Source organism: Camellia sinensis, chromosome 10 (assembly GCF_055761805.1).
Source record: "Camellia sinensis isolate YWXY chromosome 10, ASM5576180v1, whole genome shotgun sequence".
Classification (NCBI taxonomy): domain Eukaryota; kingdom Viridiplantae; phylum Streptophyta; class Magnoliopsida; order Ericales; family Theaceae; genus Camellia; species Camellia sinensis.
This window is the reverse complement of record NC_138970.1, coordinates 11,200,997-11,214,380: the sequence shown is the minus strand read 5'-3', so window position 1 is coordinate 11,214,380 and position 13,384 is coordinate 11,200,997. Positions and strand designations below refer to the sequence as shown.

At 33.5% G+C, this 13,384-nt stretch overlaps 1 protein-coding gene across 2 annotated transcripts; it reads right to left on the bottom strand.

Annotated features, from left to right (window-relative positions):
- Positions 1–5,369: 5,369 nt before the first annotated feature.
- On the bottom strand, positions 5,370–12,966 carry LOC114274366 (kinesin-like protein KIN-14L). Of its 2 annotated transcripts, none has more exons than XM_082890864.1 (20): positions 12,803–12,966; positions 12,580–12,665; positions 12,227–12,384; positions 11,758–11,904; positions 11,395–11,650; positions 10,758–10,849; positions 10,594–10,665; positions 10,356–10,463; positions 9,891–9,965; positions 9,444–9,525; positions 9,163–9,258; positions 8,851–9,024; positions 8,654–8,760; positions 8,330–8,494; positions 8,015–8,181; positions 7,687–7,937; positions 7,340–7,503; positions 6,360–6,997; positions 5,934–6,070; positions 5,370–5,810 (listed from the first exon to the last, which is right to left on the bottom strand). In XM_082890864.1, the coding sequence occupies exons 2-20, from the start codon at positions 12,644–12,646 to the stop codon at positions 5,734–5,736; spliced, it is 3,033 nt and encodes a 1,010-aa protein (XP_082746990.1). In that variant the 5' UTR covers positions 12,647–12,665; positions 12,803–12,966; the 3' UTR covers positions 5,370–5,733. The 2 variants fall into 2 exon arrangements, with proteins under 2 accessions (XP_082746990.1, XP_082746989.1); XM_082890863.1 differs by having other exon boundaries at positions 5,555–5,810; positions 5,916–6,070.
- Positions 12,967–13,384: the final 418 nt, after the last annotated feature.

The following is a 13,384-nucleotide window of genomic DNA, read 5'->3' as shown; positions in this document are numbered from 1 at the left end:
AGTTTTTTCTTGTAAATTTGGCTTATTTTGTTGTTGTGGATTCAATTTATACTTGTGAAATATAGGATTAAACTCAAATCAAATAAAACAATGTTGTGAAGGTTCAATAATGATGGTTTCTCACAACTGTTTGTTTTGTTTGGCGTCATTTTAATAACAATGGTCTAAATGTTCAACTGTTTGGGTTTGATTTTAGGATTTAAAGGGAAATTTGCCGAAAAATAAAAAGACAAAAAATAAAAAATAAAAATGACAACAAACAAAAATATTTGTTTTGTTTGTTGTCATTTTAATTACAACGTTCTAAATGTTCAACTGTTTTGAGTTTGAATCTAGAATTTGAAGTGAAATTTGCCGAAAATAAAGACATAAACAAATGACAACAAACAAAAAAATATTTTCAACATATGTGTTGTTTGTTTAAATAAAATATTTTAAACATTTTATGAAGTTTGATGTGATGAAAAATTGAAGTCCATAGAAAAAATTCTTTGTATAAAAAAGTTTTTTCTACTTTCCTGATGTGAAAAATGCTTTTCAACTAATCTTATCACTACTATCACCATCACCTCCCACCACTAATTATTATTACTACCACTATCTTTACTTGTCATCGTTGTCGCCACCCCTAAGACCTCCATCTCCAACATCCCACCATTACAATCGCTTAATAATTATTAACTTAATAATTTTAAGATCGCAACCAAAGAAGGCAGCTATTAGTACCTATTTTTTTTTCTTTGGCTCTCTCATTTTTTTGAATCCCCATCCAACTAAATGAGTTTCTTCTATTTTTTCTTTAAACTCTCATCTTAATACCAACTATATCCATAATCCCAAACCCAAACCCAAACCCTAGCCCTCACTCCCAACCACCACCTCTGGTAGCTCACTCACCGGAGCCTTTATCGCCGGTAGTCCCACCACTTTCACTACCTTCCTTCTTCTTCCCGCTTCCTTCTTCTTCATCACCCCCTCTGCCACAGCTCCAGCAAACCACCATCGCACCCCACTGCCTCCTTTTCTTCTTCTTCCCATTGCGATCCCATGGAATGTTTAGGAACCAATTGAGCAAAACCCTAACCGTCAAAACACCACTGTATATATGCATTCGTATAAGTTTTTACAAATATACATAAGTTATCTCATAAAATAGCGTAAGTTCTCACCAATATACTTAAGTTGTGATTAATCAAATTTTTATAGGTTAACTTATGTATGTTTGTGAAAATTTATACAATTTTATGAGATAACTTACACATATTTATAAGAACTTATACAAATATATATGATACACACTTGCACATTTAAAAATTGTGTATTAATAGGTCACTTTAGATCTGCCTTTTCCGCATATATATATATACTTTAATAATTAGGTAAGATCGTTATGTTATCGTCAATTTTTCAATGAAAATGATGTTATTTCAGTTGGGAACTTGGGGAAGTAATATTTGTTGTCTCTATCTCAGCAGCATGGCAAAAGCTTGGAACTAGCTGGCTATATTATGAATGAAAATGTCAACCAAATTATTCTAAAATAAATTCAGCTTCTTCTAGCGTTGTTCAATCATTTCTTTTATCTTTTTTGTTTTTCCTTTTTGGGTACAGTGGAAACAGGAAAGGAAACAGCAAGAAAAAGGACAGAAAAACAAACAAACAAACAAACAGGGGGGGGAAGAGAGGCTTGAGCCACCGAATCAAAAGCTGCTTCAGTTTTGCCCATCTCATGTTGTGATTGATCAACCATGTGTTCAATCATTTCAAAACCAGCAAATCATCACTAATAATCTTATTCAATAATATTTCATCAATCAAACTCTTTTAAAACGTCACACACTTATTTTTCTAGTCAAACAAACTGTTTGGACAAGCTAGTAGCACCCTATTATGTTCATAGAATAGTGAAATTTGCCAAATTTTCCTATATTGATTTCTTCAAAACTCTCTATATGCCGATATTGTTATGGGGATATTACAATTCAGTACAAATTTAGAATTTTTTTTTTTTTACATTAGTGGTAAATTTTATAAATATTAATAATTAAAATTCTAAATTTTTTCATATATTTGTAAATATTTTTTCAAAAGACCATAAATTGTAATTTCCTTTATTTTTATCTTGTTTAAGCCAAGTGATATACCAATTAAAGGAGGGCAACAAGGAAAATTGCCCCCCTAAAATTTCTAAAATTACCATAGTAGCAAGAATAGCTATTAATTATTTCTACATTATACAAAATTTTCAACATTAATACTATTGGGCATCACTATCATCACTAATATAACAACTCATACATTAATTTTAAAATCGCAGCTAAACATAAAAAAAAGTTATTTTGTTTTTATAAAAATTATATATATATATTTTTGAAGAAATAACAGATCACGTACTTTTGCACCATTTGGTTCTGCCTTCCCATATTTGTTAATAAGGTACGACCAATAAGTTATTGTAATTTTCCATGAAAATGATGTTTCAGTTGGAACTTGAAGTATTTTCCAAGAAAGCTGTTGTACCATGATTTGCTATGAATGTCAACTTAACAATAAGTTATTGTAACAACCCGTTTAAAAATAAAAGATAAATTGCTCTGGGTTTCCAAATAAAATGTAAAGCTTGTTTAGTAACTATTTTGTTTTTAATTTTTAATTTATATTTACAAAAATTTTAAAAGTTGTCATAAAAACTTGTTTGATAATTTTTTTAGTTTAAAATGTTTTTTTCAATTTGTAAATTTGAGAAAAAAATATAAACTTAAAAAATGAGTTTACGTTAGTTTTTAAATAGAAATTTAAAAATTTGACTAATAAATTTTTTTTTCAATTAATTTTTTTTTCAATAATTTTTTTTCAAACAAATTTTTTTCCCAATTAATTTTTTTTCAAATAATTTTTCTTTTCTATTACTTTTTTTTTCAATTAATTTTTTTTTTAATTATCTATTGTCATAAATAACAAAAAATAAATATAAATATTTTAGGTCTGAATAAATATATTTTTTAGTTTATGTTTTTAATTTTTTTTAAATATTTTGTTCAAACCAAACGCGTTTGTAGTTTATATTTTTTAAAAAATAAACAAAAATCAATTTATAAAATTTTTTGTAAACATAAACAAAAAATATATGATACCAAACGCTATGTAAGTATTTGTAAATAAATTATTCTCGGCTGTTCAATCATTTCAAATTCAAAACCAGTAAATAATCACCATCAATCAAATTCAATACAATTAATGATTAATCACATTGTTTTAAATGTAAAACTGTTTTTTTTTTTTTTTTGGGAGGGTCAAACAAACTGTTAAAACTAGGGGTGTCAGTTTGGATTGGTTTTGAAGGAAAATCATCAATTAACAGTCCACAATTAAAAAAATTTCAATTTGTCGACAACTCACCTATCTTTAAAATTGCCGACGGTTTAAGCCAATTGGGTGAGTTAGAAATAGTTTTGTGTATACTTGCAGATGGGGCAAGTCAATTTGTATGCTGGTTGACAAATTTTAACCCGTAATAAGCCAACTAATCCATCAATTTTTATCACTTAACCGGTCCAATCCAACCCACTCACATTCTCAAACCATACAATTAATTTTTTATATTGATTTCCTCAAATCTTTCTACCTCTTTCCTTATCTACTTTAATCCATGTCATATATTGATTATAGAATCAATCACAAATAATAACGGCGAACATAAAAATCAAATGGTAAGCTCATCACTGAAGAAGCTGCTTCACTCACATTGCTCTACTTACATTTTTGTAGTTGGATTTTGTGTATGTAAAATTATTGGTACAAAGTGGTTCAATCAAAAACATTCCAAGGTGAACATAATTTGGAGCTGTTCCATTGATGTGAAAGTGTCCAAAACTATTTTTGCCTGGAAAATTTTCAGCACTTAATTAGATTTGGTTTTTTTCTCATATTGAACACCAATTGGATGACCGTTGGGACTGTTTGGCTTCCACTAAAATAAAGTTTCAATTGTAAAGTATATTGTAACTGAGCATGGCAAAGTCCTAGGGGCCCAGGAAGGACATTGTACTGATATGTGTTGGGTATATACTTTGTGAATGTCCTATCATTTTATCCTTTGACCTTCTTCAAGTTCCATTGTATTAAATACTATTTTTTGTCTTTAAATTTTAACTCAAAAAAGGCCAATGTGAATTGTTCTTGGTGGACCCATTGTCTTTTGGATTTTGAGACGTGTTTTGAGGGGGAAAATATTGGAAAAAAATAAATAAATTTACAAGGGGTATAAAAAATAATTGTAAAAGGACATGAAAATTAGAAAAATATATACAAAAATATGAAATTTGCTGAATTAGGGGGGAAAAAAGACCAGAACCCAAATCCTCCCCCCTCCCACATTGCCCCTACAAAGTGTATTTTTTGAACAAACCAGCTGAAAATTTTTCAAGCGAAGGTTTGTTTGCATAGTTTTTTCCTCATTTCTAGATGAGGGTTGAGTATTTTTGGAAAGGAAAATCATTTCTTCTTTGGTTAAAAGAAAGGAGAGGAGAGAATTTTTTTTTTCATTTCATTTCAACATCTTTTCTTCTCTCCTCACTTACACCAGCGAGAAGAAAGTGAGAAGAGAATAAAAGGTTACGTTTAGTAGTGTTTTCTAAATATGATTTGAGAATAAAGTTGTATTTTGAGTTTGTGAGTTTTAAAATTATAATTTGAGTATGAAAAATTTGTTTGATGAATAAGTTTTGAAAAGAGTTTTAAATTGGGTAGAGAATTTTTGATGTGACATATGATATTTGATACAAAAACTTCAACTCATAATCAAACACACAACTTTTTCTATTAAAACTCGTAAATTTTTTTTAAAAATTCAGAAAATATTTTTCATTAAATATAGAAAAATTAACATGTGCCAATTCCAATATATATATATATATTGTATTGTTCCGGTCAACCGGCCGGACGATCGGTGAATAAGTTATATTTTGAGTCTGTAAGTTTTAGATTTATAATTTGAGTGTGAAAAATTTGTTTGGTGAATAAGTTTTGAAAAGAATTTTAAATTGAGTGAGAAATTTTTGATACAAAAACTTCAACTCATAATCAAACACACAATTCAAAATTCTATTAAAACTCATAAAAAAATTTTAAAAATTCAAAAAATATTTTTTATTAAATATAAAAAAATTAACACGTGTCAATTGCAATATATATATATATATATATTGTGCTGTTCTGGTCAATCGGCCGGATGATAGGTGGGACAACTGGTTAGCTCAAATTTTCCTACTTTCGACCGAGTTTTCAAAAGTAAGTGTAGAATTAATTTTTGAAAATCACAACCAAATACTATATACAAATTAAGAGCTGGAATCACAATTCTAAAGCAATTCTAAAGCTCTTCCAAACATAGCCAAAATTTTCCTTTCCTCAAACCAACCACATTTTGTTGGCAAGAATTGAAACGTGTCATTCCAAAAGGCAATATGAACTTCAATAAGGTGCCAAATGCAGTTCAACCTTGGCCCCGGGGGGAAAAAAAAAAAAGAAGAAAAATGGAGAAAAGAAAAAGAAGAAGCTGAAATCATATGAATGAATTATTAATCTGGCAAAATGTCAACAAATGGTTTGTTGTAAACAGAAGTCATGGCTACTCTGAATTAAAAAGTGTCCTAAATCAAATCTTAGCATTGAGTATGCTTTGAGCCGAAGCACCACACCACTATTATCCTCTGCCGCTTATTGCTAAATGATCTACATCCACTGATTCGTTGCCTTGGCCGATATGTGGACCGGAGGCGGTGTCTTCGAATTTCTAGTTTCATTTGCACCTTCACACAAATATAAGCAATTGATAATATGGAATCATCATATACCCCGTTGTAGACCACAAAGCAAAAAGGTATGCCAATGAGGGTTCTGCTAGTTTAACTTACAAGAGTTCGTTGATTTACCTCCAAGAGAAGATCTCCTGTCTGATGTTTGAACGACACCCGTCAGTGGGGATGCATTAGACGAAACTGGTGACCTTGCATCATGAATCTTGCGCATGCCATTTACTGGGGATGCTTCAACTTTTTTTTGTTGATTCCTGCAATTTTTAGCATTGAGATTTTCAGAGAGCGGTCTAAACTTGGAACTTTAGACCATGTTTGGTACTATGATTCGGGGAGGGAAAGGAAAAGAGAAGGGAAAAGTGACAGTGACAAAAATCTAGCTTATTTTTCATTCACTTTTCCCCCTCAACCACAAATCCTTTTTCCAAATCCAAGATCCAAACACTACCTTAAGCACCTCCCAATTTCACCATTTAACAAGTTATGCACTAAAATAACAGACAAAGGGAGCCAAGGATAATACCAATTCATGGTTTTAACTACCTTTTCCCAGAGCCGTTAATCAGCTTCCCAATTGTCCGAAGCGATTTCCTTATGTGAGATGCTTTTCCATTTGCATTACTAGTCAAGCCAGGGGTTCGAGGCTCCGTAGAAAAGTTAGACTCACCGTGCATCATGATATGAACCTCATTTCTAACAAGTTTTGGTGGCTCAGGTGTCTTGGGTTGAAGAGTTGGACTCTGAGGAGCCCTTGGACGATATATGTCGATCATGGATTCACCATTACTGACATGTCCATATGGCTTTGTGGCTGCTTCAGGATCTTGAAATTGGGTATATTTCTGTACCAACACTGCTTCGGATGGTAGGAGATTGCTCACAGTTTCAGATAGTTTGATCTGCACTGGATCCTTGGGAACAGTTCTTGAACCTTCTAAACTTAATCTCCGTGAGCGAGTTGGCATAGAAGGGCTTTTAGGTCCCCTTTTGTCAACAGAATTGATTGCTCTCTTCATTTCCGTTTTGTTGGAATTTTCAATGCTCAACCTTTGGGAGCGTGGAGGAGTACGTTCAGTCATTGCATGCGGTGGTTTCTCAAATGGTGATCTTGGCTCCTTTGGTTTAGTAGGTTGAGCAGTCCGTGCTTCCTTGTTAGCCAATGCCTTCTTGAGGCTCTCAATCTACAACGTGTAAAAAGTTCATGTTAGATCGACACCAGTCCCAAAATCTTAAGATTTTAAAAAATGGGCTCAACAACGTATATCAAGCTCTCCAACACCCTCCCTCATGTGCAGTCCCGTCTTGCACATGGAGATGCAAATATTCATACATACAGAGAAAAAATAATGCAAACCGAAACCAAATGCAAACGGAGAAACTAGAACCCAAAACCTCCCCAACCTAAGCTTTGATGCAATGGTAGATTACCACAGTCCCAAAAGCTTAAGCTGTTAAGAAATGGCCTAAAAGATATGCAACGTGTGAACATGCCGTGCAATAGTGATGTAAGAAGATGCATTTACCTGTTGCTTGAGTTCCATAACCTCACTGCTCTCTTTGTTCATATGAGATACACCAAGTTCAACTGTCGAGACCCTCTGAGCAAACTTCAAAGTACTGATTGTCTCCCCAAAAGAATCTGCTTCAGGACTCACATGAGCGAACATCAATGTTTTCGCGTGTCCTCCTGTACGGTATTAAAACTGTCAGTATACAACATGCATAAATTTCATACAGAGAAGGCCTAAACTCCACAAGCAGAAGTGACCCGTCACATTTAGAATAGGTGATTTTGGCAAAAATTTGCAATAATAAGTTAATTAAATGAAGAGCTTTGAAAGACGGGTACATTTATATTGCATATTACAACCTAATGCATTCTGCAGGAGTAGCGTAAGCTTGCTGTTTCGGTAAGGAATGTGAGAACTCTTCTGAGCCAAGGCCGAGATCACATCTCCCAAACAGGAAAGAGATTTATTTATGTATTGTGCCTCCTTGAGGCCATCACCGTTAACTTCTGACTTTTCAACCCGTTCACTTCCTGCAAGGTCCACCAAATGGAGGCAACTGCGAAGAATACTTCCAGATACATCTTTACCGTGCACATGTACTGTCAAGACACTGCAAAATAAACAATTAATGTAAATCGACTTTTTCATCAAATTTAACAGATGAAAAAAATAAAATAAATGTTGGACCTGTGGGAACGACTACTTTGGTTGTTGATGGCAGTGGAACTGACAACACGATTGAGATCACCTCGTTTCATCAGGCTAAGAACATCATTGGTGGATTCCACATAATGCATGGAAGCATCAGGAATACTCAAGCCATTTTCACTAGTACAGCTTCGAATTTCTAATTTGCTGATAGTCAAGAATACAAAAATTTGGCAAATGAATAATTAAAGTGGAACAAAAAGTACAGCTTTCAAACAAAGAAAGCAATTTAACTGCCAAGAGGCAGAAAATTTATGTGCCAAGTGGCAGAAATGCAACTGCAAAAGGATATTTTGTGTTTTTAGAATCTTCGGCAAGAAGATCTCGTACTTGCTCGTTATATATCTCAACCATTTGGACATGAATATCATATTTCATGATGTTCTTCCTTGTATTAGACAGCCGAAAGAGATCACTGAGAGCTAGATAATTGATTCCCTGGTCCCTAGTTGATCCACACTGTCACAGAGGAAGACATATGCAGTGAGAAAATCTTGGTTTGAAAATAAAATAAATAAACAGAGACCATATATTTGACAATCAACAGTAAATCATGCAGGAAAAGCGGGGAAAAAAAAAATTACTTGCATCTGAAGCCAAATCAGAAAAGAACCTTACCATAGTATGTGTTTTTCCAGATCCAGTTTGACCATAAGCAAAAATGCATACATTGTATCCATCCATTACAGACCTAATTACTGGTTGAGTGTCCTTAAATATCTCATCTGTGTGTGTGTTGGGGGGGGCGGGAATGATTATTATGCCAAGTGAAGATAATTCACAAAATTTGTAAAACAGAAGAATCTGTGTATTACCTTGAGTAGCAGTTTGTCTAAACACATGATTGAATTGAAAAACTTTCCTCCCATCTTTTTGGGTTTTCAATGGGTCAACAACCACTAATGACCCATCTTCTCCAATAAAATCTATCACATTTCTTGCTTTGGCACTGAAGGCAGGTCTAATTCTGCAATAAACTCGAATATTCCCTGAAGAAAATTTTCAACCATGATAGAGTAAACACACTTGGTTATGTGCTTTGTAGTTAATCTTTTAAAGAAACAAAATAAGCAAGACTGATAATTTCATCAAAACAGTAAATGGTTGTTATTCAGAAATTAACCAACCTTTTAAATCCTGAACCATGTTGTATAGGTTCCTGTTCTCTTTCACAACCTTGTGATACCCAAGAGCAGCAGTAGACATCTCCTGTACCTGACTCCCTGAACTCGTGCAAAATTAAAACTAGTTAGCATTTATGAACTTGCAAAACATACTAGGATGCATATGCTTATCAAATCCCACAAAACAAGCTTTTGATTGACCTTTCTTTTAATAGTAGAATAGAGATTGATTAATTGATTTCTGGGGATGATATTGCTGAAAATTTCTTAAATAGCTGACTTACCCAAATGTTTCAAATCGCTTTGCAATTGAGATTGTAAGTCTTTGAATTCCCTCTTTGTTCTGGACAGCAATTCCTTGAGATTCTGCATGTCAAACACAGAAAATTCAGGAAGACATTCTTACCCAGACACGTGTCACCAAAATAAATGAAATTGGCAATGTAAAGTCAAGAACATTAAAAAGGGACATCATCAAGCATTCTCCTTTTTCCTCAAGTATTGTATGGTGTTCGTAAATAGAATTTAGTTGATTAATTTGCTCATTTGATGTAACTTTTGAATCATGTACTTATCATGTACAGGAAGACAGAAGAAATACTGAATGGCAACTGAAACAAAACGCACACTGTAGTGGAAGAAAAAAGGACTGGTGTATTGATTGTCTAACAAAATCAATATTCAATAAGTTGTACACACATATGACATAGATGGGTTCACAGAAAGCTTACTGATAGTTCTTTTTCTTGCACTTGAAATAGATACCAGTGGTTGCAGCTACCCTTTTTCAAGCAAGCTCTGCAACACTGTAAGAAAGAATGTATTCATGACACAAAACATATTATTCACAAAACAGATATATTTGTTTGTTTGTGTTTATGTGCATGCATGATATATATATATATATAGAGAGAGAGAGAGAGAGAGAGAGATCCCTACATTCCATCAATTCATTAAACTCTATATGTGCCTTTTCTGAGGTTTAATGTTGATATACTTCAGTTATATTGATAAAGTGAAGCTTAAAAGGTGCTTTTGCACTCATTATTTTAAGAAAGATAGTGCTCTAAACAAGATCAGACTTTGAAAAACATAGTGAGGTTTTGAAATCTGTTAATCAAATTCATTATTTTAGAGTTAAAATGGTACCTACCTTATAGAAGACATACTTAATATGATTAAAATATAAAACATACCTTCGGATTTCTAATAGATAAATTCTCTAGAGGCTCTAGAGGTGGTGGTGATATTGGATGAGCAAGTGAGCTACCTCCTCCAAGGAGATCTTTGAAGATCGATTTCAACTGTATTTGGGCAAAAGGATGTTAATGTAACTCATTAATACTTTAGAGACACATAAACAAGAAAGAAAGTGAGACCACCAAGCTAAGTGATGATCATAATGTACTACAAAGGTACTTTAAGCTTACTCACCTCAGGGAACTTGTTTTGGAGTTGTTCCTCCAAACAAGTAGACATGATGTTGCCGAATAACTTGCCCGGATCCTGTAAAATAACTACTTCAGCTCTAGCTATTGTTCAATTTGTTTAATGTGAAATGAAAGGAAAGTTTGCGTATCAATAGGATTAACAATTACCAGATTGCCACTACGAAAGGAAGCAATAAGATTATTATCTATGTTTTCCTTTTTGTCAATCATACATTCAACAATGGCCTTGGCAATCAAATCTACAAATCAAATGGATGAAAAAAAGTAAGTCTAAAAATAAATATAATAATAATCCAAACCAGAAAGGTATATGTACGTCTGCAGGCTGCTACATGTGCAAGTGACAACTTCAAATATGACTTCATTAAATAAAATAATAATTTCCTATTATTCCTATGATAAAACTTATCCATATAAATTAGTTTATAAACTATAGCAAAAAAAATATTATACCAGTATCAGACTAAGACAGACTCATCAAATTATGGTTTATTGTTTCAAACTTAGGAGTTTCAATCAACAAACATAGAATTAATTATAATTCTTGCCGAAATATTTAAGTCACTATTTGAGACAAATATTTAATGTACTTAGAATATTATGAATTCAGCTATGTAAGACAATTCCTTACCACCTTTCCTTAATTGATTATGCATAACAAACTCCATTAAATTTAGTAATCATCATTTGGAGTAATACTTAAATATTTCCTATATATGTGTGACAAATGCCTTGTGCAAGTATGCATATGTACTGAAACATAGGAAAGAAAAATCCTTAAAACCTTCAAGTTTTTGAACTCCACTCTCGGTGAGTGGAATGTCGCCACAGGCTTTGGACATGTCTAATTGTTGGCAAGTGTCTGAGAAGATTGCTTCCGAAGCTCGTGAGTGAACCCTATTTGCAGAATGCATAAGCAGAGGAGATCTCGGGGGCTTAAAGAATCCATTTCCTCCACTCAATTGCTTCCAGTCATGGTATCCTCTCAGAGCTAGAATGCAATCAACCACCTTCGCCGATGACCCAACTTCCAAGTTATCCTAAAGATATTAAATGAAAGAAAACTCAATTTAAGGATTGTATACATGCACAAACACATTAAGCTATTTGTGCATAATAGAAATTAACAACAGGGTTCTTAATTTACTCTTTCAAGATCAGATGCTTCAAATGTAGGTAGCTTCAATTCTTCAACTGCTACCAAAAAGTTTCGAACATTTTCAAAGTACTGATAAGCGGGCAATGGTTGAGAATCCCATGTCAGGAATTGTGAGGGTGCGTTACTCTCCACGACCTTACAATAATTCCCAAACAACAATAATCAGAAAAATTGAAATTTAACCAAAATCAGAGACAAAAATACATATAGGTACAAATGGGCATTTTCTCCAATTGATTCCATTTGAATTCATGTCCTTAATTAAGTAATTTTGTATACACACACACCTAAAGTTCAAAACTTTTGCAAACAATTTATTGGGGCTAGTCCAAACAGGGCTTTTGCCCATTCCTTAATTGAGACCCCGCAAGTGAACGGTGGGATTGGTTCCCGGATTAGTTGGTCCAATGGGCCAGATACTGAGTTATCAATATATATGAAATGGTAATATGATTACCTTTGGGATTGATCCTGGTTGGATCTTGTTAATGGCATTGCAGAGGACCAAACCATTTCCCAAGCAAGAAATGAACTCTCTCTCTGATGGTTGAGTTGATATGCCTAGTGGTCCAACTAAGCTATCTAGCCACTGAGTTGCTTCGAAACGCCTCCAAGCTGAAGAATTAAACACAAATCAATCGAATGAATTCTCGAACAGGACAACATAAATGAGTTCTATTTGGTAGCCAAGAAACTTCATATTTGCTCTGAGTAATGAGAAAGCGTCAAGATTCAAAATGCACATTACTTTCTTCCTACATTTTCTCAGCAACCAAACAGTAAGAGAAAAGAAAAAAGTCGAATGAGAACCTGCTTCTTCGGCTTTTCTTGAAGCCAACTTCGAGTCATGCCTCCCGCTTCTTATTGTATCCTCCATTAATGCCCCCAATTTTACTCTGTAATTCGATCAAGAAACAGAATATTAGAAACCCTAACATATACAAACACGTCAATGCATCAATTTATACACATTACACACATATATATGGTATAGATTTAGAGAGAGAAACAGAATAATAATTCAAGAACATACTTCTCTTTCCTGCAAATCTTTACTGTTCTTAGAGAGAGAGAGATTGTGTGAATCTCAGAGTGTTGATGTACTTGCTATATGAGTCGATTCTTTTTCAGTTGATACAAGACAATCAATAAGAGAGAGATTGTGTGAATCTCAGAGTGTTGATGTACTTGCTATATGAGTCGATTCTCTTTCAGTTGAAGTTAGATATGTTTTTTATTGGTTTTGGCAATTTTTTATTTTTTTTATTTGATTTGATTGTGTAGCTTTAGGTTCGGAGCCGAAGCTGAGGCTACGAAATTATAACGTTAGTAACTTTGTGCTGTTTTTGAATTCAAAGTGGTAGGGTCTACATATCTCAGCCGTCCAACTCTCCATACTAGAAGATTTCTGCCGACGGATCAGATTCGGTGCGAGGCTTGGGTTGTACTTGGGCATGTACTTAAATCGCGCGTGGGTTTGGGTTTTGATTCATAGTGTGCTGTGCATATGGAATGGAAAATAGTTGTAGTTGTAACCATTTTTATGGGATTTCTTTTCCCTTTCTTGAAAACGACTTGACTTTTTCTTGGATTGATCTCGTTGACAAAGGTTTTT

What these genes read in the sequence shown, in the direction of transcription:
- LOC114274366 (XM_082890863.1), bottom strand. Translation starts at nt 12,646, where the DNA reads ATGGAGGATACAATAAGAAGCGGGAGGCATGACTCGAAGTTGGCTTCA. An exon ending in CATGGTTCAGGATTTAAAAG is followed by an intron (nt 9,025 to 9,162) that starts GTTGGTTAATTT and finishes AATTTTCTTCAG; the next exon opens with GGAATATTCGAGTTTATTGC. An exon ending in ACTCCTGCAGAATGCATTAG is followed by an intron (nt 7,504 to 7,686) that starts GTTGTAATATGC and finishes AATACCGTACAG; the next exon opens with GAGGACACGCGAAAACATTG.